This window comes from Heteronotia binoei, chromosome 19 (genome assembly GCF_032191835.1).
Source record: "Heteronotia binoei isolate CCM8104 ecotype False Entrance Well chromosome 19, APGP_CSIRO_Hbin_v1, whole genome shotgun sequence".
Lineage (NCBI taxonomy): Eukaryota > Metazoa > Chordata > Lepidosauria > Squamata > Gekkonidae > Heteronotia > Heteronotia binoei.
The window spans coordinates 11304217-11329538 of NC_083241.1; the positions used below are offsets into that span (position 1 = coordinate 11304217).

Consider the following 25322-nt stretch of genomic DNA (forward strand, 5'->3'; position numbering starts at 1 on the left):
AGCCCCCCCAGGGCCCCCAATACCCATGGATCAATTCCCTATTATTCCCTATGGGAATCATTCTCCATAGGGAATAATAGAGTGGCCAGTAGACATTTCCCTCCCCCCCCCCACTTTCTAAAGGGAGGGAGGGCCTCCATACAAGGGAATCCCCCTCCCTCTTTCACACACACACAAATACTTACTTGGTCTTCTTCCGGAGAACTGTGCCTGCTGAGAAAACGAAAGCAAAGAAGGGAGGGGCCGTTCTCCGAAGCCCTTCCTGTTTCCTCCTTCCTGCCCAGCCTTAAAGGGACAGGGATTTTACAAACTGCTCAGGAGCTCTACAACAGGAGCTCTATAGGTATGTTCTCCACCCTCCCACCCCCCCCACCCCCCGCTTCTCAATTTTGAAGACCGGGAGATTAAGCTGGGAACCCAGAAGTCTCCCGCTAAAGCGGGGGGATTGGGAACCCTAGTGTGCATTGTCATTTATTACACAGAATTAGTATTGGGTGGGATTTTTGCCTGGTTGGTCAAGCTACTTGGAGCTTTTAAATAAAGGAATTATTCTGCTCACTTGCTTGAACATATCTAGAATCTATAATTTACTAATCCCAAATTAAACTCTGAATGCAAATGTGCGATTCCCCGTATTTAAGCCCCTGGTGGTAGGGGAGACGCGCTAGGATTTTAAATCGTGGGTCTATATTTTCCAACTAGCAAATATATTTTATCCGCTACAGGAATAATAATTGATTAGCAATAACAACAGAGAGAAATATTAAGCACTCATTCTCCTCTTGCCTATTTACATATTTTTTTTAGAAGTTACTTTATTTATACCCTGCGGCATTGAAATTTTCCAAATAATTAAATAATCTAGTAGTTAATAGTGGAAGAAGCTGTCCATTTAAAAGTACATGGGTCGCAAGCTGGGAACAGCTATAGGGTGAGAATTGGCATCTTGAATTATACCCAGGAACAAACAGGAAACCAGTGAAAGTGTTTCCAAAGAGATGTTCCAAGTCAGAAGTTCAGCAGCTGTCTCTGCAACAACCAGGCTTCACAATCGCTTCCTGACTTTCTTGTGCAACCTTTGTAAGGCCTAAAGCTTTTTAGCAAAGTTTGTTGAAGCTATAAAGTTGTACAGTAACTCATGATGTGAAGCAAGTACAAACAGTTTTAATTACATCCGCATTTGGAATTTGAGTTTCCAAGAGGAAAAACAGCCCCCCCATCAGTTTTGAATTTTAAACATTTTGTGTGTGTGAATGCAGAAAAATATCCCTTCAAATGGGTTCTTCTAAATGCATGTTGCCTTAACATGGATAGCCCAGGGTATAGCCAGCTTTAAGAGGGGATTGGATAAAAATATGGAGCAGAGGTCCATCAGTGACTATTAGCCACAGTACATATATATATATATGTGTGTGTATGTGTGTATACACACATACACATATATTGGCCACTGTGTGACACAGAGTGTTGGACTGGATGGACCATTGGCCTGATCCAACATGGCTTCTCTTATGTTCTTATGGTAGCTGGATCTGGTCAAACTCAGAAGCAGGTTTGGCCCTTGTTGGTGTTTGGTTGGGAGACCAAGAAATTCCAGAGTCACTATGCAGAGGCAATGACAAACCACCTCTTAGCATCTCTTGAAAACTCCACAGGGTCACCGTAAGTCAGCTTTATACACACACACACGTGAAATCATCACTATACAGACACCACCATGCGGCCTGTGGTCCTATTAGACCCCTGAGCAACTGGCTGTCATCTGCTTCCTTCTCCCTCTCTCGTTTCCTTCTGTGTCACAGTTTGCTTTGCCAGGTTTGCTCAATTACATAGGAGCTACAGAGCAAAACCTCTATTTTCTCCATTGGCTGAGGCTGCTCCATTGGGGAGGAAGGGGGAGAGGGATAGCTTTCTTTGCCAGGCTCTCAATTGCACAGCAGAGCTACTGAGCCAAGCCTCTCTTCCTTCTGTTGGTTGAGGTTCCTCCCCCTCCTGGTCCCCCAAGGAAAGGAAGGAAAGAGCCAGAGCTTCCTTTGCCCAGTTCCCTGAATCCTATGGGAGAGATGCAAAGAAAACACCTTTAAGACCATTGAGTGCTAATGTTTTAAGCATGTTTTAAGTTTTAAAAAAAAATCTTTGTGTTTGTGTGCTTTATAACGTATATATGTTTGCTACCTGGCATTACATTTTAAGACACACATGGCCCAGCCCAACAAGGTCTCGTTTATGCCGGATCCGGCCCTCATGACAAAAGAGATTGACGGTCTTGCCATACAGATAAAGGGGATAGAGCCAACAACAGAAACAAAATGAGACTCCATTATTATTAAATGCACTAATACAATATTTCTGAATAGAGCAATTCCCTGCAGGATTATAGCAATTTTATTTTTACACACAGGTGTAAATTAACTGGGCATGTGCTTCCACAAACAGCAGGATGTATGGAATTCCATGCACGCAGCTGGGGGGGAAAAGGCACACAGTTTTCTACCGTATTAACACTCAAAAGTATAGACGGAGCACTGTAATAATCTGACCAATGCAAATCTAACCTTTAATACGATCTTCCTATTACTTAACAAATATACTTTTCAGTGGACCAAATGAAAGAATGGGATGATGACCAGTATAAAACACTGCGAATAGGAAGGACCTAAGCTGCTCTTTTCACACGCAGAAAGGCAACTACTATTTCTGCTTTCCTCCTCAGACTGTCACATCCCATAATAATGCTGAAGCTCCCCCTAACTTCAGGATAAGGTTTTCAGAGGGCACCAGGGTTGTAGAGGAAAGATCTATTCCACTATTACAAAACAAGAACTTAAATCAGACGCTTTCCTGCCGCAGCCAAAATTCATTTATTCATGTGGAGTTCAGCATTTTGCCACAGGGAAATGTCCTTAAAATATGAGCATTTCAATTAGCATAGTGCCACATTTTCAGGTCAGTTTCATTCTCTCTCAAACGCATTTTCCAAATTTAACACAGAGATACTGACAAATGCTGCCGTTGTCCTTGTTGGCGCAAAAACGGAAAACAATCGAATATTTCTCATTAGCAATTTTTTTTTTTCATTTGTAAGAAAACGACTCTTGCCTCTTGCTTGAAACACAAAAATGAGAAACAAAGCAAAAAAAAAAAAAACAACCCTCATTCTTAGCTGCCAAAACTTTGAAGTGCTTCAGTTCAGCATCTTGGTAAAAGGAGATTCCAGAATTCCAAGGAGAACTTTTCAGCCAGTTTAAATTGCTGGATTACGTCTACACAGTAAACCCTCCATGGCAAGAGGATAATCACGCCAAAAAAGCAACCATGCACCAGTCTGAAATTATTTTAAAAGGACAAAATCACATAAAGGTTATCACAAAGTGAGGGGTGAGGGAAGGGGGAAAACGAGAGTCTCTCGCTTCAACCACAGAAGAAGCATGGTAGAACCATCCGGAAAGTATATTTAGAACAAGAGGCCCTCCTGCATTTGAGAGATTCCAGACATTCCGGCCTTTGCATTTCTGCAGAGTGGAAGGGGGGGGGGGGGCATCTTAAAAAATCCAAACTGGTAAACAAGGTCATGACATCACATAGGCTGATTCTAGTAGCAATGATGTCTAGAGGTGGTAGGCAGCAGTCTCTGGCGTTTTATTCATCGCAATTAGCCTAATTTATACTGCAGAAGGAAATACTCCTGTTAAATGTAAAGGAAAAGTCATGTATGTAGATTATGTCACTCTATTAATAATAGTCTTTTTTAAAAAAAATTACAATTTTGGAAAGGAGAAAAGAAACACACACTGGCAGGAGAGTTATCTGTTTAAGTCCAAAAACGTTTCCTTTCTGGCTACTTATTTTACACTTAAGATCTTCAAAGCAGCTCTTTAGCAGTAAAGAAGCAAATCACAGTTGCTTTCACATGTTGTTGTTCAGGCGCACAGTCGAGTCGGACTCTTTGCGACCCCATGAGCAACGTCACGCCAGGCCCTCCTGTCTTCCACCATCCTCCAAAGTCTGCTCAAATTTGTGTTAGTTACACCAGTAACGCTGTCCAGTCATCTCATTTTTTGCCCTCCCTTTCTTCTTTTGCCTTCTGTCTTTCCCAGCATCAGGGTCTTCTCCAGGGAGTGTTCCCTTCCCATTTGGTGGCCAAAGTATTTGACCTTCAGCTTCAGCATCTGACCTTCCAGGGAACAGTCAGGGTTGATTTCCTTTAGGACTGACTGATTTGATCTTCTTGCAGTCCAAGGGACTCTCAAGATTCTTCTCCAGCACCACAGCTCAAAAGCATCTATTCTTCTGCACTCGGCCTTCCTTATGGTCCAACTCTCACAGCCATACATTACTACTGGGAATACCATCGCTTTGACTATGTGGACTTTTGTTGGCAAGGTGATGTCTCTACTTCAGGGGTGGCCAACGGTAGCTCTCCAGATGTTTTTTGCTTACAACTCCCATCAGCCCCAGCCATCAGCCATGCTGGCTGGGGTTGATGGGAGTTGTAGGCAAAAAACATCTGGAGAGCTACTGCTGGCCACTCCGCTCTTCTTTTTATTACACTGCCTAGGTTAGCCATAGCTGTCCTCCCAAGAAGCAAATGTCTTTTAATTTCACACAATGAATAATGCACTTTAAATGCACTTTGCAACTGGATTTTATAAGGAGCAAGCCACCTCCAAATGTCTCTTGCCTTGAAAACCCTACAGAGGTAACCATAAATTGTTTATGACTTGACAGCACTTTCCACAGCCACCAACAGAAAATCCACTAGCATGCACTCCCAAAAGACAATGGTCGTTTTTGCACTCACCTCCAGCCGGCGCGACCCCCCTATTCACCGCGCAGGATCTGCGCGGATTTCGCACTAAATGCCGCGGAGCAGCCTTTTGCGCCGGAAACTCCGTCGCAAAAGCCGCTCAAACGTAAATCGCCAAAAAGCAGTTTGGCGTTTGCGAGGCTTTTGTGACGGGAGTCACAAAAGGCTGCTCCGCGGCATTTAGTGAGAAATCCGCGCAGATCCTGCGCGGTGAAGAGGGGGGTCGCGCCGGCTGGAGGTGAGTGCGAAAATGACCAATGAAAGCCGTCTGAACGAGCAATATTATATGCGTGTGAAATCAAACAATTTCAAAATTCAGAGCAGGAGATTAACAAGGAACCACTATTTGCGTACCTGAAAATATACAGTTTAACACTGCTGATAATTGACGTTGACAAACTGTAAACATTAATAATCCATAACCAAACAACTGCTTATTATGAGTCCTTCATTAAGAAGTGGCACAGACAATTATAAATATACACAGGAGCTCCATGCACAATGTTTTGCCTGCACCAGCATAAATCTGTGCATGCTTTGAATACCGGCAGCTGTTATTATCAGAAAGTAGGAGGTGCATGGTATTATTCCCATTCTATAGTCAGTCCGTCAGTTGTCCATCAGTTACTGTGTTCGGTTCAAGGGACTGGCTAACATGTATAAAACCCTTCGTGGCCCTGATCCCTCATTTCTGAGACAGACTCTCCCTCAAGCTCTGCCACAACAGCTTTGCTCAGGGGTAGCCGAACTGTGGCTCAGGAGCCATATGTGGCTCTTTCACACATATTATGTGACTCTTACACATATTGTGTGGCCCCTTTGACCAGCTTGGAGAAGGCATTTCTCACTTTAAAGCACTTCTCCAAGCCAAACCAGCTGGCAGCTTGGAGAATGCATTTAAAGTCATTTTCTTTCCACCTCTCCCCCACCCCCATCTATTTTCCTTCCTTCCTTCCTTCCTTCCTTCCTTCCTTCCTTCCTTCCTTCCTTCCTTCCTTCCTTCCTTCCTTCCTTCCTTCCTCCTACTTACCTACCTACCTACCTACATCTGATGTTCATGTCTTCTGGCTCTCAAACATCTGAGTTTATTCTATGCGGCTCTTACATTAAGCAAGTTTGGCCACGCCTGGCTTTGCTCATCTGATGCCACCCTGCAAATAGGCAACATCAACAACTGCCGGTACTACAGTTAAGAGTGGGGGATCCTCCAATTTTGCGGGCTCCAGTTTCACTCCTGACAATCACAACCCAGCACAATGTCCCCAATATGATGACATCATACAGAAGTATGTCATCATGCCGAGGACATTGCATGGCGATGCTTTGGCATCTTGGGCAAAACTCTATGGTAACCTATGGTACAGTAACCATAGAGTTTTGCCCAAAATACAGAGCGTTACCCTGGCATGATGTCAGTTCCGCATGATGTCATCATGTTGAGGATGCCGTGCACGGTGACATTGCACCACCCCCTACTCCTGGAAAGCTCCTTCCCATCCTCACTGGCGAATGTCTAGGACAGGGGTGTCGAACATGCAGTTTGGGGGCCAAATCAGGCCCCTGGAGGGCTCTTATCAGACCCCCGAGCAACTGGCTGTCATCTGCTTCCTTCTTCCTATATCTTCCTTCCTTCTGCATAACAGCTTGCTTTGCAAGGCTTGCTCAATTGCACAGGTGCTATAGAACAAAACCTCTATTTTCTCCACTGGCTGAGGCTCCTCCCTTCGGGAGGAATAGCTTGCTTTGGTGTAGAGAGCCAGTTTGGTGTAGTGGTTAAGTGTGCGGACTCTTATCTGGGAGAACCGAGTTTGATTCCCCACTCCTCCACTTGCACCTGCTAGCATGGCCTTGGGTCAGCCATAGCTCTGGCAGAGGTTGTCCTTGAAAGGGCAGCTGCTGTGAGAGCCCTCTCCAGCCCCACCCACCTCACAGGGTGTCTGTTGTGGGGGAGGAAGGTTAAAGGAGATTGTGAGCCGCTCTGAGACTCTTCTGAGTGGAGGGCGGGATATAAATCCAATATCATCATCTTCTTGCTTTGCCAGGCTATCACAATTGCACAGCAAAGCTACTGAGCCAAGCCTCTCTTCCTTCTATTGGCTGAGGCTCCTCCCCCCTCCTGGTCCCTTGGGGAAGGAAGGAAAGAGCCAGAGCTTCCTTTGCCCAGCTCCCTGGATACCATGGGAGAAATACAAAGCAAGAATCTTTAAAACCAATGAGTGCTAACATTTTAAGCATGTTTTAAGTTTTTAAAATATATATATGTGTTTGCCTGTGTTTATCTCTGCTACCTAATCTTAAAGAGGTACACACATGGCCCAGCCCAGCATGGCTCGGTTCAACCCAACGTGACCCGGCCCCTCAAGGTCTCATTTCTGTCAGATCCTGCCCTCATAACAAATGAGTTCGACACCCCTGGTCTAGGACCTAGACACCCTAGCCCCATACACATAAACTCTGTTGTGAGCCCCAAATTACAGAATGGCCTGACTGATAAAGTCAGGGGGATGGCTGCCACCCTCTTGGCTTTCCACAAGCTATGCACAACTGAATTATTCATGAGGGTATTTTTACACAGGAAGCAAAGCTTTATTATAACTGAATGGATAGAAAGATGCTTTAATGAAAGGAAATGGGCTGCGGACTGTACTAATGTGTATAGTATATACTGCAGGGCTTTTTTGTAGCAGGAACTCCTTTGCATATTAGGCCACAAACCCCTGATGTAGCCAATCCTCCGAGAGCTTACAGGGCTCTTCGTACAGGGCCTACTGTAAGCTCCAGGAGGATCGGCTGCATTAGGGGTGTGTGGCCTAATATGCAAAGGAGGTCCTGCTAGAATTCCTTACAGGGCTCTTTGTACAGGGCCTACTGGAAGCTCCAGGAGGATCGGCTGCATCAGGGGTGTGTGGCCTAATATGCAAAGGAGCTCCTGCTAGAATTCCTTACACGGCTCTTTGTACAGGGCCTACTGTAAGCTCCAGGAGGATCGGCTGCATCAGGGGTGTGTGGCCTAATATGCAAAGGAGGTCCTGCTAGAATTCCTTACAGGGCTCTTTGGAGAGGGCCTACTGGAAGCTCCAGGAGGATTGGCTACATCAGGGGTGTGTGGCCTAATATGCAAAGGAGTTCCTGTTACAAAAAAAGCCCTGATAGTACATATGATCTGTTCCATCCTTCCGAGGTCGGTAAAATGAGACCCCAGCTTGCTGGGGGGAAAGTGTAGATGACTGGGGAAGGCAATGGCAAACCACCCCATAAAAAAAGTCTGCCATGAAAATGCTGAGAAAGCAACGTCACCCCAGAGTCGAAAACGACTGGTGCTCGCACAGGGGACTACGGTACCTTTACCTTTTTTTTTTTTAACATTGTTTGTTGGATGTCCCATCCTGTTGATAGCATTGCTTTATGTAATCCAGGGGCGTCAAACTCATTTGTTACAAGGGATATATCTGACATAAATGGAACTACCATGTATTATACTTCCCAATATTCACGTTACTGGGAATCAAGAGGAACAATTTAACTAGACACAGCCTATCAAATTGCAAAGTATTTTGCGAAACGGATATGACAGCCCCGAGAGTTCAAAATGCTGGCTACCCAACAAAATTTATGCAAGGTGGATGGAAATGCCAAAAGCAAGATGGATGGAAATGCCAAAAGTTGACGTGTCAGCTTAATCGCTGCATCACACAGTTCCCACTACAAAGTCACAGTTCTGGTCAACTGCAGAGTGGTTATTTACTGCCTTGGACTAAAACTACAGTCGTTCATACCCACAGTCCCAGATCACCTCATTACTGATTCAGTATGGGCTGAAGCGAGCAGGAAATAGTATTCCATAGCCAAAAGAATTTATTCTCCACAGTACAACACAAAACACATGCTGTCTTGCTTTTAAGTGAAATCCCACAAGTGAAATCAAAAAAGGCCATCAAAGTGCCAGTGTATCATTTAGGCCAGTCAAGCTCTCCTCTCCTCTTGCAATTCTCCCCATACAATCCAGATTACTGCTCAAATTTATTTGATTAAAAACTGGTGAAACTTCAAGTGCAGAACTAGTAGCTTTACAAAGTGAAATACTTTCCAAAGCAATCATTTTTATTTATTTATTTATTATTTATTACTTTCCATTTATATCCCGCCCTCTCCGCAAGCGGACTCAGGGCGGCTGACAACATCATAAAAAACAATCAATCCAATAAAACACATAAAGCCATAATTTACATATATCAACTTTAAAACCATTCTATAGCGCTATTTCAGTCCAGCATAGGCGGTATTGACTTCTCGACTATGATCGCCAGCATTCTGTAGGATGTCCGGTGGCAGCCCTTTTTCAATCAAAGTGCAAAAGCCTGTTTAAACAATTCGGTCTTACAGGCCCTGCGGAACGCAGACAAACCCCGCAGGGCCCTTATAGCTTCTGGGAGGGTGTTCCAAAGTTCTGATGCTGCCACCGAAAAAGCCCTGGATCTCGTTATACATAGCCTGGCTTCTTTTGGGCCAGGGGCAGACAGCAGATTTTTTGTCCCTGATCGCAGTGCATTGGCCATTTGCTTATACCAATCTGTGAAGCTTACCCCTCTCTGGGGCTGGAAATGGAGGGAGGCAGCAATCGTTGCTGCTACATGATGACATCATTTTCAGCGCCACCTGGAAGCTCTGGGGCAATGCTCTAGTATCTGCTTCAAACTATAGAGCAATAGTGGCCAAACTTGCTTAATTTGTCAAATGTTTGAGAACCACAAGACGTGAATATTACGCACGTGTCTTTATTAAAACTCTTAATACTTTCTTTGCACAGAAAGATAAAATACATGTGTATGCACTTGAAACACGACCATGCTAGAAGAATTTTAAAAAAAACAAAAGCTGGGGATAACAGTCTCAATAAGACCAGCATAGGGAAAGGATAGGGAATGTTTTTTGCACACATGTGCCATATAAATCACTGACCACTATTTGCATCATTATGCATCTCTCCTTGCCTTGACAACAAAGTTAGTAAATACAGCTCCTAGAAGAGCTATGAAACTAAGGGGGAACCCTGTGCCTCCCTGTTTAATTCTGCCCCTCCTTCCAGTGGTCCCCTCAGCTCTTGCGCTCTCTTTCCCCCACTCTAGTTCTCCGGATGACCTCTGTGATGGCAGAGAAGAGCTTGCAATCCTGCTTATTTCGCCCTCCTTCCCCACTTCACACATGGCAGAAATAGTCACCTACCTATGAGTCAGCGTTCACAGGTTGACTGAGGTCCCGATGCTAAGCATGCTCACTCGAGAGTAAGTCTGCATTAAGTTCCTCCTTGACCTCCAGGAGCCGCACAATATGTGTGAAAGCGCTGCATGTGGCTCCCGAGCCACACTTTGGCCACCCCTGCCCTGCTACAACGCTGGCAGTTCCGGGGCATACTGGAAGTTACATCATCGTGCAGCCGCAACGATCAGTCTGGCTAGCTTGCTTACGTTTGCTAACCAATTTAGTGTCAGTGGCAGCAGCCAAAACTGCCGGTAGTTTTCCTGTCATCACTTTGTACTTGGTAAAGCCTACTTCAAACTAGCCAGATGCCCCTGACAATACCAATAGAGTTTTCAGGGAAAGATTTTTTTTTTAATAGTAACTTCACTTTATTTATTGAAGGATGCCACTCCAGGAATGCAATTGCAGCATCACTTATCTATTTATTGCTGGGTTTATTACTGATTTTATATCTTCCCCTCCCTGCGAGCGGGCTTATTGAGGGATGCTACTGAAGCATCACACAGTTAACACCAGAACAGTCAAAAGATTGGGGGGGAGTCAAATTATTTCCACTCTGGATATATCAGTGAAAGAACTACCATTGTTTAAGGGGGAATTGAACATTTCTATAGAAGTGCTTTAAGAATATTAGATAGTGCTCTGACCTGGATAGCCCAGGCAAGCCCAATGTCATCAGATCTTGGAAGTTGAGCAGGGTTGACTCTGGAAAGTACTTGGAAGGAAGACCTTCAAAGAATACCAGGAGTGGGAAATGGAGGCAGGCTGTATCAAGTAACTTCTCTGAATGTCCTCCATTCCCCAATAGGGGTCATCAGAGGTCACCATGACTTCCAGGCATGCACATGCACGCACACCCCACAAATACAAAAAAATCCTCCACCCCCCCCCAAAAAAAGAATATTAAATAGGTGAGTTTCAAGTGAGCAGCCATGTTGGTCTGCAGATTTCCAGGAGACAGATCAAAATGAGTAGCCATGTTTGTCTATAGCAGTAGAAAAGAGTAAGAGTCCAGTAGCACCCTAAAGATTGACAAAAATTGTGGCAGGGTATGAGCTTTCATGAGTCACGGCTCGCTTCTTCAGATCTGAACAACATATGAAACTGCCTTATATTAAATCAGACCCTCAGTCCATCAAAGTCAGTGTTGTCTACTCAGACTGGCAGCGGCTCTCCAGGGTCTCAAGCTGAGGTTTTTCACGCCTACTTGCCTGGACCCTTTTTTAGTTGGAGATGCCGGGGATTGAACCTGGGACCTTCTGCTGTACCCTGCCACAAATGTTGTTAGTCTTTAAGATGCAACTCTTAAGATTTCTACAGTATAAGCCGTTGAGAGTTAGACCTCCCTCCATCAGATGCAAGAAGGAACAGAGATCTCTGAGCCCTTATATCCCAGTCAGAACGTGGGAGGAGGGCTGAAAAAAAGGGAGTCAGGATGCAAGGTACAAAGCCAAATGTAATCAGCTTGGTTAGAGCAGGGGAGAAATGTCTAGTAGTCAGAAATGTAGCCTCCTAGGTGAGATAAGAATCTTATGTTCCCATCCATATGGTAGGGGAAGGCATGTCCACTGTTCTAGATTTGTGAAGGAACTCAAGCTCAGTAATATCACTTTGTTCAGACAAAGCTGGCAACAAAGATTTGCACCCCACACGTTCTGCTTTTCAAGGATCAGACAGGAAAAGGAAGTAGAACCCATAACTCTTCTGTAATAGTTTAAAAAAGTAAAGGTAAAGTCATATCTGACTCTGGGATGATGTCGCATCACAACGTTTTCATGGCAGACTTTTTTACAGGGTGGTTTTCCATTGCCTTCCCCAGTCATCTATACTTTACCCCCAGCAAGCTGGGGACTCATTTTACCGACCTCGGAAGGATGGAAGGCTGAGTCAACCTTGAGCCAGTTACCTGAACCCAGCTTCCGCCGGGATCAAACTCAGGTTGTGAGCAGAGCTTGGACTGCAGTACTGCAGCTTACCTCTCTGCGCCATGGGGCTCCTCTGTAATAGGTTAGTTTGCAATAAAGCAATATTCTGAACCGAGTCAGGAAATACACAGTTCTTGGCTGTCACGGCTCTCCTGGATTCAAGCCCAAAGGCGCATTAAGAGACCAGTGAAGATTTTTGGGGCATAAGCTTTTCAGAGTCAAAGCTTATACGGAGTGGAACGGAGCTGTTCCGCCAGGTCTTCGGGTGAGGCGGTGGGCATCTGCCCATTAGGTCGGTTGGCCTCCCCTACTGTATATACTGTAAATCTTACTGCGCTGATTCGCTGCACTGTCCAGTTGCACCATCTCATCATAATTGTTCTGTTGAGCTATTTTGTTTATTGAATAACTGTAATTGACTTTTATTAATGTATGATTTTATTGTGATTTTATTTTTTATCTTGTGCTCCGCCTTGAGCCCCTATGGGGGAATGGGCGGAATATAAATAGACTATTAAAAATAATAATAATAATAATAATAATAATAATAATAATACCCCCCCCCCCAAAAAAAGACCCTGTTGATCTTCAAGGTACTACTGGACTCAAATCCAGCTGTTCTACTCAAGGGGTTTTTTTGTAGAAAAGGCCCAGCAGGAATTCATTTGCATATCAGGCCACACAACCCTGACACCAAGCCAGTCAGAACTGCGTTCCTGCTCAAAAAAAGGCCTGGTTCTACTGCAAACCTACATGTAGGGTTGCCAAGTCCAATTTCAGAAATATCTGGGGGCTTTGGGGGTGGAGCCAGGAGACTTTGGGGGTGGAGCCAGGAGACTTTGGGGGTGGAGCCAGGAGACATGAGGGGTGGAGCCAAGATCAAGGCTGTGACAAGCATAATTCAACTCCAAAGGGAGTTCTGGCCATCACATTTAAAGGGACGGCACACCTTTTCAATGCCTTTATTGCACAGGAAATAATGAAGGACAGGGGCACCTTCTTTGGGGGCTCATAGAATTGGACCCCCTGGTCCAATCGTTTTGAAACTTGGGGGATATTTTGGGGAGAGGCACTAGATGCTGTATGGAAAATTTGGTGCCTCTACCTCAAAAAACAGCCCCCCCCAGAGACCCGCGGATCAATTCTCCATTATTTTCTATGGGAATAAATCTCCATAGGGAATAACGAGTTCCCAGCAGACATTTCCCTCCCCTCCCCCCGCTTTCTGACGACCCTGAAGCGGGGGGAGGGCCTCCAAACCGGGGGATCCCCTGCCCCCACCTGGGGATTGGCAACCCTACCTACATGGCTGTTCTCCAAAACTATCTTCATAGAAGTCTCCTGGCGATCTATTCAGGAGATAGAAGACAGAACTTACTTCCCATGCTTGATGTGCTCCCACACAAATATGTGCTACTGGAACACAGTCTACCACCTCATAAATGTAATCTGTGGGATCCAAGGCATAACATTCTTGTGGAGTAAGGCAATCATGCTAGGAGTACAAACCTACTACTTCAAGTAAGAAGCAGAATCTCACATTACTAAGCATTTTGCAAGTGACTCCTCCAAAGGAAGAGAGGGGAGCCTTTCCTAAGTCCTTGTTTAGCTATCCGTTGATTTATATTTTGCTGCTAGGAAATATAGAGTTCCATGCAAATCATGAATCATCATAGCCAGGAACAATGGTACCTAATAAACATTGCTGCGGACAAAGGCCTCTTAGGATTTAGAAGTTAACCTGGAATTCACTCAGCATTGCAGATTTTGCCAGATGAGTTTCGGAAGATTATAAGTACCGCCCTCTTCCCATTCAAACTGTGTTCTTCTGCATTATCAAAACTAAACACCATGTAAACCAGGGGTGGGGAACCTTTTTTCTGCCAAGGGCCATTTGGATATTTATAACATCATTTGCGGGCCATACAAAATTATCAACTAAAAAAACTGTGCTCCACCAAGGGAGAACAATTCAGGCTGGCAAAATTAATACAAATAATTGTTTTTCTATTTGAAGTCATGCGAGGGGAGCCTGATTTGGCACACACTCACACATGGCTCGCCGCCCTAGGCAAATGCCTAAGTCCAGGGCTTTTTTGTAACAAAAGCCCAACAGGAACTCATTAGCATATTAGACCACATCCCCTAATATTAGCATATTATGTCACTCATTCACAAGGAGGCCACCATCTGGCTCGGCTTGGCCCAGCAATTCCCAAGGGCCAGACCAAGTGATCTCAAGGGCCGTAAATGGCCCTTGGGCTGGACGTTCCCCACCCCTGATGTAACCTGACTTAGGTAGTGAAATGGTTCCACGCGAGGGAAGCACAGCATGAAACATCTGGACTGGCAGAAGTCTGTAAAATTATTACGGATTCGATGTCTTGGAAAACTGGAATTAAAACAAATGCACACCCTTAACTGCTGGAGAGGAATTATATCAGCAAAGTGTCATGGCCCGCACAATCTGCTTTTCAAGGCTCAGACAGGAAAAGGAAGTAGAATCCTTAACACTTCTGTAACAGACAGCAGGAGGCCTGGAAAGAAACACTGTCATTTTCATGTGATAAATTTTCACTTGGTGGTAGGAAGTGCAGTCAAGCGGCAGCTGGCCTGGTGACCCTGTAAGGTCTTCAAGGCAAGACAAAACAGGTAATTTGGTTTGCCATTGGCTACCTTTGTGTACCACCCCTCCACTACTTTGGTGGTCTCCTATCCAAAGTACTAACCAAGGCCAAACCTGGCAAGGAAGGAAGGAAGGAAGGAAGGAAGGAAGGAAGGAAGGAAGGAAGGAAGGAAGGAAGGAAGGAAGGAAGGAAGGAAGGAAGGAAGGAAGGAAGGAAGGAAGGAAGGAAGGAAGGAAGGAAGGAAGGAAGGAAGGAGAGGTGGAAAGAAAGCAACTTTAACTTTAAATGCACTCTCCAAGCCACTGGCTGGCTTGACTTGGAGAAGTAATTTAAAGAGAGAAATGCCTTCTCCAAGCCAGCCAATGGGGCAGTGGGAGCTTGGAGAGGCGCACAATATGTGTGAATGAGCCACATGTGGCTCCCAAGCTGCAGTTTGGCCACCCCGTCCTATGGCATTGCTTGTCTTGCTCTGACTGACTGCACTGTTTTATATCCTGTAATCTAGAGTCTCAACAAGAAAGGCCAACTGCTAATAATAATAATACATATACCAATCTCAAATAGTCAATAAAATAATTTAAGCACTTTCTCTGTATGTATGAGAGCCAGTATCATATAGAAATTAAAGCATTGGACTAGGGTCTAGGGAACTCCAGGTTCAAATCCTCACCCTGCTATGGAAGCTTGCTGGGTGACCTTGGGTTAGACCAGGGGTGGCCAAACTTGCTGAAGAGCCACATACAATAAATATCAGATGTTTGAGAGCCACAAGCCAGTAACATCAGATGACTTAGAGCCGCAAGACAGGAAGGCAGGAAGGCAAATAGATGGGGGAGGGAGGAAGAGGTGTAAAGCAAGCAACTTCAACTTTAAATGCATTCTTCAAGCTACTCGCTGGCTTGGAGAAATGATTTCAAGAAGCAAATGCATTCTCCAAACTGGCTGATGGGGTGGTGAGAGCTTCAAGAGCCACACAACATGTGCAAAAGAGCCACATGTGGCTCCCGAGTCATAGTTTGGCCACCCCTGCATTAGACCTTAGAGTTATTGTGAGAATAAATTGTAGAACAAGAACACGTCTGGATCCCTGCTGCAGAGAAAGGCAGGGTATAAATGAACGAAGTAAATGCACACATAAAACAAATCAATAGTTATAAAATCTGTGGGAGCTAAGAAGAGGAAGGGGGGGATGAAAATCATAAAAAAAAAAAAGCCCAATACCATCAGTCAAACATCTGATTTTTTTTTAAAAAATGATTTTATTCAATGTCTGAAACTAAGAGCAGCAGACAAGCAGTTTCGAGAACAACAATCAAAAGGCAAGGCGCCATCACAGAAAAGGCCTTCCGGAAGCCACCCGCACAGCTTCCAAAAGTGGAAGTACTAACAGAATTATTTCAGAAGATAACCTATTAGCCACACACAAGGTTGTTTAGATCTCAATTTCACATCTCCTTTTCAGATTCTGAATGCCCAAGGTTACCTATATTCAAATGTAATTCTGTACACGTGATCTGTGATAGACCTTACTACTAATTGTTGGCAATACTGTTACAAAGAAAGGGCATCAACGAAGACCTAAACCCTTCCATTCGAGCCCCTGAACCAGAAGAGCGCCTCCTGAAAATACCAAAGATTTTTTTTAAATGTAAAACATTTCTATTTGTTTATTTATTTTAATATATTTCTATTCCACCCATTCCCTGTCGGGCTCGGGGTGGAGTACAACATATGATAAAACAATAAAATACAATAAAAATATTTTATAGCCAGACAACTCAACAGCACTCAGATAATTTTCCATATCATCACCTATTGCCCAGCCCGGCCGTCTCACATCATGACATCCCATAGAGATGGCAGATATTATTCCATTTTATAGCACAGGTGACAGTGCCGACAGGGGAGACAAACCATTTCTATGCCACATTTCCATCCAAATAAAGTCCTCAAGCTAGCAAACATTAAAACATTTCAACGTTAAACAGCATTAAAAATAAAAATAATAACATTCAGTTTTAAAAATGTAAATATACAAACACACACAGCAACACAACCAAAGAAGAGGACCAATAACTGATTGTGGGCAATATTCCCTCTAAGGTGCAAAGTCTTGTGAGCAAAAATTCTACTTTGTGAGCTACTGGCATTAAAGTTGTGAGCTACTGCATAAATTAGTGTGCTCTGGGGTCATCCTTCCTGAGCTAAGGCAAAAATGTGTGAGCTGGAGCCTAAAGACCTGTGAGCTAGCTCACACTCACTCAGCTTAGAGAGAACACTGACGGTGGGCATCCCAAACGAAACAAAAAAAGACTTCACTTGCCGGCAGTCGGCAGAAGAAGACTGCAGATTTATACCCCACCCTTCTCTCTGAATCAGAGACTCAGAGCAGCTTACAATCTCCTATATCTTCTTCCCCCACAACAGACACCCTGTGAGGTGGGTGGGGCTGAGAGGGCTCTCACAGCAGCTGCCCTTCCAAGGACGAGAGCTATGGCTGACCCAAGGCCATTCCAGCAGCTGAAAGTGGAGGAGTGAGGAATCAGAAGAGTCTGAACATTTAACCACTACACCAAACAATGATAACAGGGAGAGATATAAATCCATCCTTCTGAGGTCGGTAAAATGAGTACTCAGCTTGCTGGGGGAAAAGTGTAGATGACTGGGGAAGGCAATGGCAAACCACCCTGTAACGAAGTCTGCCATGAAAACGTTATGATGCGACGTCACCACAGAGTTGGAAACAAATGGTGTTTGCACAGGGGACTACTTTTACCTTTTTAACTGCAGGTGAACTATTTCTTTGCCTCCATCACCATCATGGAGTTGACTTTAAAATGAGCTTGAAAATTAGGAAACTTGGCTTTAAAATTAGGAAACAGAGAGTGAGTATAAATGGGTAATCTTCGCAGTGGAAGACGGTAAGCAGTGGGGTGCCGCAGGGCTCAGTACTGGGTCCCATGCTCTTTAACTTGTTCATAAATGATTTGGAGTTGAGAGTAAGCAGTGAAGTGGCTAAGTTTGCAGATGATGCTATATTGTTCAGGGTGGTAAGAACTAGAGAGGATTGTGAGGCACTCCAAAGGGATCTGTTGAGGCTGGGTGACTGGGCATCAATGTGGCAGATGAGGTTCAGTGTGGCCAAGTGCAAAGTAATGCGCATTGGGGCCAAAAATCCCAGCTACAAATACAAATTGATGGGGTGTGAACTGGCAGAGACTGACCAAGAGAGAGATCTTGGGGTCGTTGTAGATAACTCACTGAAAATGTCAAGACAATGTGCAATTGCAATAAAAAAAGGCCAACACCATTCTGGGAATTATTAGGAAGGGAATTGAAAACAAATCAGCCAGTATCATAATGCCCCTGTATAAATCGACGGTGCCGTCTCATTTGGAATACTGTGTACAATTCTGGTCACCGCACCTCAAAAAGGATATTATAGCATTGGAAAAAGTCCAGAAAAGGGCAACTAGAATGATTAAAGGTTTGGAACGCTTTCCCTATGAAGAAAGGTTAAAACGCTTGGGGCTCTTTAGCTTGGAGAAACGTCATGCATGGGATGGAGAAAATTGTAGATTCCCAAGATTGCTCTGTATGGCGAACTCTCCACTGGCCATCGAAATAGAGGGGCACCAAAGAAGAGGTACAAGGACTCCTTGAAGAAATCCCTTGGCACCTGTCGCATCAACCATCACCAGTGGTCTGACCTAGCCTCAGATCGCAAAGCATGGAGGCACACCATCCACCAGGCTGTCTCTTCCTTTGAGAACGCACGCATAGCTGGTCTTGAGGACAAAAGGAGATTGAGGAAGAATCGCACTGCTACAGCACCAACCCCAAATCAGACTTTTCCCTGCAGCCACTGTGGCCGGATCTGCCTGTCCCGCATTGGTCTTGTCAGCCACCAGCGAGCCTGCAGCAGACGTGGACTACTGCACCCTTCTTAAATCTTCGTTCGCGAAGTCAAGCCGAGAGAGAGGAGAAAATAGAGAAAGAAGTACTTTTCTCCCTTTCTCACAATACAAGAACTCGTGAGCATTCAATGAAATTGCTGAGCAGTAGGGTTAGAATGGATAAAAGGAAGTACTTCTTCACCCAAAGGGTGATTAACACGTGGAATTTACTGCCACAGGACATGGTGGCGGCTACAAGCACAGCCAGCTTCAAGAGGGGTTTGGATAAAAATATGAAGCAGAGGTCCATCAGTGGCTATCAGCCACTGCATATTATTGGAACTGTCTGGGGCAGAGATGCTCTGTATTCTTGATGCTTTGGGGGGGGGGCAAAGTGGAAGGGCTTCTAGCTCCGCTTGTGAACCCCCCTTTTTTTTGGCCACTGTGTGACACAGAGTGTTGGACTGGATGGACCATTGGCCTGGTCCAACATGGCTTCTCTTATATTCTTATGAGCTCTAGCCCATGTCTTGTCAGATCTGTCACGAGACTTTCACCACTGTCGCTCAAACCATCTCCCTGTCTTTTCAGAAGAAGCAGCCTCTCAATAAACCATGGGGTTGCCCAGGCTTCTAGACCTGAGAGCACCTGGAAGCAATTGCATCAGTCAGCTGGGGTCATTTCCTCATTCCAGAGGTCAATCAGGGTATCAACAGAAACACCAAACATATCAGCAGGAAAATCCCCTAACGCCATCTGGAAACCAGTAAGATCGATCAGCTTAATCAATCCCAACCCCTATGGAGTCTTAGTCTTCCTGCAAGTCTTTATCCCAGGAAATAGGGATCTGCCATAACAAGGGGACTGCCCTCAGTCCTCCAGCCTTCAGAGCTCTATCTTCCTTGCCCAGAGCAAAACATCAGATCACCAGTGTAACCTGCACAGTATGTGGGGCAGGCTCAAGGTTATTATAGAGACCATGAAATGCTGGACTGCTCCCAACAATGTAGACTTGGCTTCAATGTTGCAGTCCCTATCCCCTTATAACCAGCCTAGAAGACTTCAACACCATCTCCGAGACTACCTCCACCATCTCAGGAAGGAAGGTAGGTCATCCGTATACCAACAGAATTCCAATCCTGTCTCATACCCCCAACGCTAGATGCACATTCCCAAAACCAAGAAAACAAGGAGAGGCTTGGATAGGGCATCAAGCTAGGGGGACTGAATCCCAACAGACTACACTACCTGCCCGCCCACCAATGGTCTTGGAACTATAGCGCTAACTTCTTTGCAGAAGAATTTCAGGGTCTAGAAGCATGTACCTTGCAAAAAGACATATAATTTACTTATCTTTATTACATATGAACATATGAAGCTGCCTTATACTGAATCAGAGTATATTGGTCCATCAAAGTCAGTATTGTCTTCTCAGACGGGCAGCGGCTCTCCAGGGTCTCAAGCTGAGGTTTTTCACACCTATTTGCCTGGACCCTTTTTTGGAGATGCCAGGGATTGAACCTGGGACCTGCTGCTTACCAAGCAGATGCTCTACCACTGAGCCACCGTCCCTCCCCCAACCTGATTGAACCTGAAGAGCTCCAACTCGACCTCCTAGTTTAGCTCATGAAACGGTTACTGTAATTCATCATTCATACTGCTATTAACAGTTTTTATCCAAGTAATATCGACAATATTTTGATTTTACAGCTAGAAATAGGTTCAACAGTAGAAATCTGAACAAGGCCATTTAAGGAGCTCCTGGCTATACTTGGCAACAATACCCTCCAGTGGGTCAAACTGGAAATTAAGTTGGCTTAATCCAATATCTCTGCACAAAGGAGGGTTTTTTTTTAAAAAAAATCTGTTTTCCGCAAAGAGCAAAATTCAAGTCCAGTAGCACCTTAAAGACCAACAAGATTTCCAGAGTATAAACTTTTGAAAGTCACAAGTACATAAGAAGAACCCCCTTGGATCAGACCAATGGTCCATTTAGTCCAGCATTCTGCCTCACACAGTGGCCAATCAGTTCCTCTGGAGGACCAACAAAGGGCCATAAAGGCTGAGGCCTTCCCTTGATGTTGCCTCCTTGATCTGGGATCTGGGAAGTTTCCCTCAGTCACCATGGCTAGTAGATCTATCCTCTATGAATCTATCTAATCCCCTTTAAAACTGCTTATTCCTATGGCCATCACGATATCCTCTAGCAGTGAATTCCACATTTTAATTATTCTCTGTGTAAAGAAGTCAAAGCCGCCTTTGTCAAATAGAAGGCGGAATATAGCTCCTGATATTTTCCACAAAGTAATCTATGAACAAATAAATTTGACAAATAAATTAACTGTACAGATTGAAACAGGTTTTTGACTTATAGAGGCTTGACGCATCTATAGACAATAACTAGGCACAATCATTTTGGCTTGGGGTGACAAAAAGTTCCAAAGAGAATGAGAAACTGGAGGAAAAAATTATTTGTTGGATCTCAGAGGAGAAAACTGACTTTGACTGCCATACCTTTAAGCTTTCTGATTGACAATCTGGCATGAAAACAGAACATTCAATCTGAAAGCAGAACCTTATTAAAAAGCATAATGTTTCTAAACAGCATCTGTTACATACTAATAAACTTAAAGGATGCAAACTTTAATTGCTACCAAACGTGCCCTTATTCAAAATCGCCACAAGGCCATATTTACCGAAAACATCGTACGACCATATCGGAATCCCAACAATACAAAAATGTTTTTAATTTCAATGTGGCTCACCCAACATGCATGAAGGTATTTCTCCCCCCCCCCTTGCAAATTCTCTGAAAACGTTTGTGAAGCTTTGCAAATCGATTTCTGCATTACATCAGAAGTATTTGCCATCTGTTGCACTGCTAGGAGTGGTCACCAGACTGCAGTTTCATAAGAAGTTTAAAATGCAACATTTTTAAAACATGTAACTAAGCAGAAGGCTGTGTTCTCCCTGTGTGAGACACCCCCCTCCCCCAAAAAAATCTGGAAGCCATTTGGGCAAATTCATCCCCAAGAATGTACACGCAGCTCAGAAACTGTGCCAGTAACACACCTTTGGCATTTTAACTAGCAACATCAAGAACACCTTTTTGATCTAGAAGGCTTCACTTATGAATGTCGTTAGTGTGCCGTAGAAAAAGCAGAAAATTGACATTTTTATGAGTCTAGTCAATAAAGTTTTCCATTACATAAGGAGCAGAAACAGGAAGGGAGGAAGAATCCTACCCCCCCTCCCAAAAAAACCCACAAGCACCATGAGTATTCTCATCTGAAAACGATCTTGTACGGTTTGCAAGAAGGGCGCAACTAGGATTGCCAACTTCCAGGTGGTGACTGGAGATCTGCTATTACAACTGATCTCCAGATGACAACCATCGATTCACCTGGAGAAAACAGCCACTTTGAAAGTTGGACTCTATGGCATAATACCCCACTGAAGTCTCTTCCTTCATAGGGTTGCCAGTCTCCAGGTGGTAGCTGGAGATCTCCTGTTACTGCAATTGAACTCCAGATGGCAGAGATCAGTTCTCCTAGAGAAAATAGCCACTTCGGAAGTTGAACTCTATGGCAGGGATGGCCAGACTTGCTTAACATAAGAGCCACACAGAATAAACATCAAATGTTTGAGAGCCACAAGACATGAACGTCAGATGTGGGAGGGAGGGAGGAAAATAGATGGGGAGGGAGGATGGAACGGGAGGTAGAAAGAAAGCAACTTTAAATGCATTCTCCAAGCAGGCAGGCTGGGCAGTGGGGACTTCGAGAGCCACCCAATATATGTGGAAGTGCCAAATGTGGCCACCCTTACACATTGCAGATTAGGGAGTGAAGGCTGAGGAATGCCATATTGCAAGTTGCAATATGGCATTCCTCAGCCTTCACCCCCAAATCTCCATTGCTGGCAACCCTATTCTCTCCCCAAACCCCTCTCTCCTCAGGCTCCAGCCTCCCAAATCTCCAGGTACTCCCCAGCCTGGAGTTGGCAACCACAGGCGCCACGTGCACTGGCTCGCCCTCACACTGGTACCCATAATGCTTTTTAAAATCCACTCGCTCTGCAGTGGACGGACTTTCCGGGCCAGGGCCAAACTTTGGGGGAACACCCGAGCCGTGTGCGGCTGCGCGTGGTGTGAGTGGAGACAAACGCCCGCCTCTCCCGCCAACTCCTGCCCGACTTTAAAACTCTGCGTCGCGGCAGAAGACGGGGAGCTCGGGAATGCACTCTGCGCATGCTCCCAGCCTCCGTTTTTTTTCCTCTCAGCGCGTTGCTTTCAACGCGACCCAAAACGGCGCGGTTTTGGCAGGAGGCCTGTCATAGAACCGAGGGGGAGGCCTGAGACACGGCCTTCCTCCGCCTCCTCTTACCCGCCTCGGCTGAGGCTGCTCTTCCCGCTGGCCTCTGGGGCTCCGCCATCGTCCCTTCCTTCCTTCCTTCCTCCGCTCCGCCCCCAGAGCCGCCCTTCGGCCTTCCCGCCTCCTTCCCTCAGGCGCCTCGGCCTTTTTCCCGCCATTTTTGGTCGCCTCGTCAGTTGGAGCTTCTTCCTCCTCCTCCGGCTGCGTTTCCCTTCTTCGTCGAACTGGGTATTTGTGAGAGAGAAAGAGAGAGAACCGTGTTTTGTTTATTTTTTATATATATATATATATATATATATATACACACACACACACATACATATATGCATATATACATAAGAACATAAGAGAAGCCATGTTGGATCAGGCCAATGGCCCATCCAGTCCAACACTCTGTGTCACACAGTGGCAAAAAATTTTATATATACACACACACTGTGGCTAATAGCCACTGATGGACCTCTGCTCCAGGTCCATCAGTGGCTATTAGCCACAGTGTGTGTGTATATATATAAAATTTTTTGCCACTGTGTGACACAGAGTGTTGGACTGGATGGGCCATTGGCCTGATCCAACATGGCTTCTCTTATGTTCTTACATACATACATATATATATACATACACACATATATACATACATATATACACACACACACATATATATATATATATATATATACATACATATATATATATTTTAAAAACCCTTAGGTTTCTCAATTTTTGGCCTCCTGTTCCTAATCATATACTCAGAATCAATGTTCCCTCCAAGCTGCAGAGTCTTGTGAGCAAAAATTCTACTTTGCGAGCTGCTGGCTGGCATTAAAGTTGTGAGCGATTGATTTGGCTACTGCATCAATTAGTTTGGCTCTGTGGGCCACCCTTCCTGGGCTGAAACAAAATGTGTGAGCCAGAGGCTAAAAAAAACTGCGCTAGCTCACGCTAACTCAGCTTAGAGGGAACACTGGTCCTGACCAATGTTCCCTCTAAGCTGAGCAAAAATTATACTTTGTGAGCTCCTGGCATTAAAGCTGCGAGCTACTGCATACATTATTGTGCTCTGCGGGTCATCCTTCCTGAGCTAAGACAAAAATGTGTGAGCCGGAGGCTAAGAATCTGTGAGCTAGCTCACCCTCACTCAGCTTAGAGGGAAGCTGAGCAAAAATTCTACTTTGTGAACTGGCATTAAAGCTGTGAGCTACTGCATACGTTATTGTGCCCTGGGGTCATCCTTCCTGAGCTAAGACAAAAATGTGTGAGCTAGAGGCTAAGAATCTGTGAGCTAGCTCAACCTCACTCAGCTTAGAGGGAACACTGCTCAGAATAAGGTGGACAGTATGAACAATGACAAACAAGTTGAAAACAATTGCCTCTCAGTGGTCGTAAATTCATATTTCATAACACCACACAATTCAACGTTGCAAAATCAAGAGTTTCATCAAAATTTCATATCGAAAATTCATATCAAATGTACATTGACAAGCATAATATACTATACTAAATACTAATGGGTCATTCCTAGCCAAATTCAAAGCGGCCATAAACAGAAAGAAGATAAGCCAGGAGACAATGCTGTATCTTGTTAATTTTTCTTTATTGCTGAGCTGCTAAATAGTATCAGCGCCAAATTTTGCTGGTCTTGTCTTCCATATTATCTCATTGCTATTGTTTGTGTTACCTGACACAGATTAGCTTTTGCATTATAGTTCTTGATTATTCGTGTGTGCTACTTCAGAACTTGGTGGAAAGTGCCATGTAAATCTCACTAAATAAATAAAATCTTTTTAAAAAAGGCAAACATAATTGGAAAAAGCCAGTGTGTCAATAAATCCATGTGCAACAGTCTCCTTCGTAGCAGAAGTTAATCCATGCTTCAGGAACTCATTCCTTCCACCACACCTTGTAACAATGTAGGAAAGTCTTTCAAAGAGACCTAAATATGTCCAGATATTTATAGTGGTGTTGAGGATGGCACCTTGTCTCCACGCCGTCTCAGCCTTTACAAGGTGTGGTGTGATGGAAGGAATGAGTTCCCAAAATATGGATTATCTTCTGCTGTGAAAGACTGTTTCATGTGGATTTATTGTGATGATACAAATTTTGAGAAAGTGGTAACTTCCACTTCAATGTTTCTGAAGAAGTGTACATACACACTAAAGCTCATAAAAGTAAAACTATGTTAGTTTTAAAGATGCCACTGGGCTCAAATTTTGTGTGTGTGCTGTGTATAAGACTATCTAATACAGATCTGTCAAACTCATTTGCTATGAAGGACGGTTCTGGTTTGGGGAAGGGATGGTGGCTCAGTGGTAGAGCATCTGCTTGGTAAGCATAAGGTCTCAGTTCAATCCCTGGCATCTCCAACTAAAAAGGGTCCAGGCAAGTAGGTGTGAAAAACCTCAGTTTGAGACCCTGGAGAGCTGCTGCCAATCTGA

General features: G+C 44.6%; 1 protein-coding gene across 1 annotated transcript in view; it reads right to left on the bottom strand.

The window, feature by feature from the left end:
* LOC132587924 (protein FAM169B-like) overlaps positions 1-22948 on the bottom strand; it is an 88863-nt gene extending 65915 nt beyond the window's left edge. Inside the window, exon 1 of the mRNA XM_060260339.1 lies at positions 22900-22948. Coding sequence (XP_060116322.1) covers positions 22900-22948 — 49 coding nt within the window. The remainder of the gene's footprint in view (positions 1-22899) is intronic.
* Positions 22949-25322: the final 2374 nt, after the last annotated feature.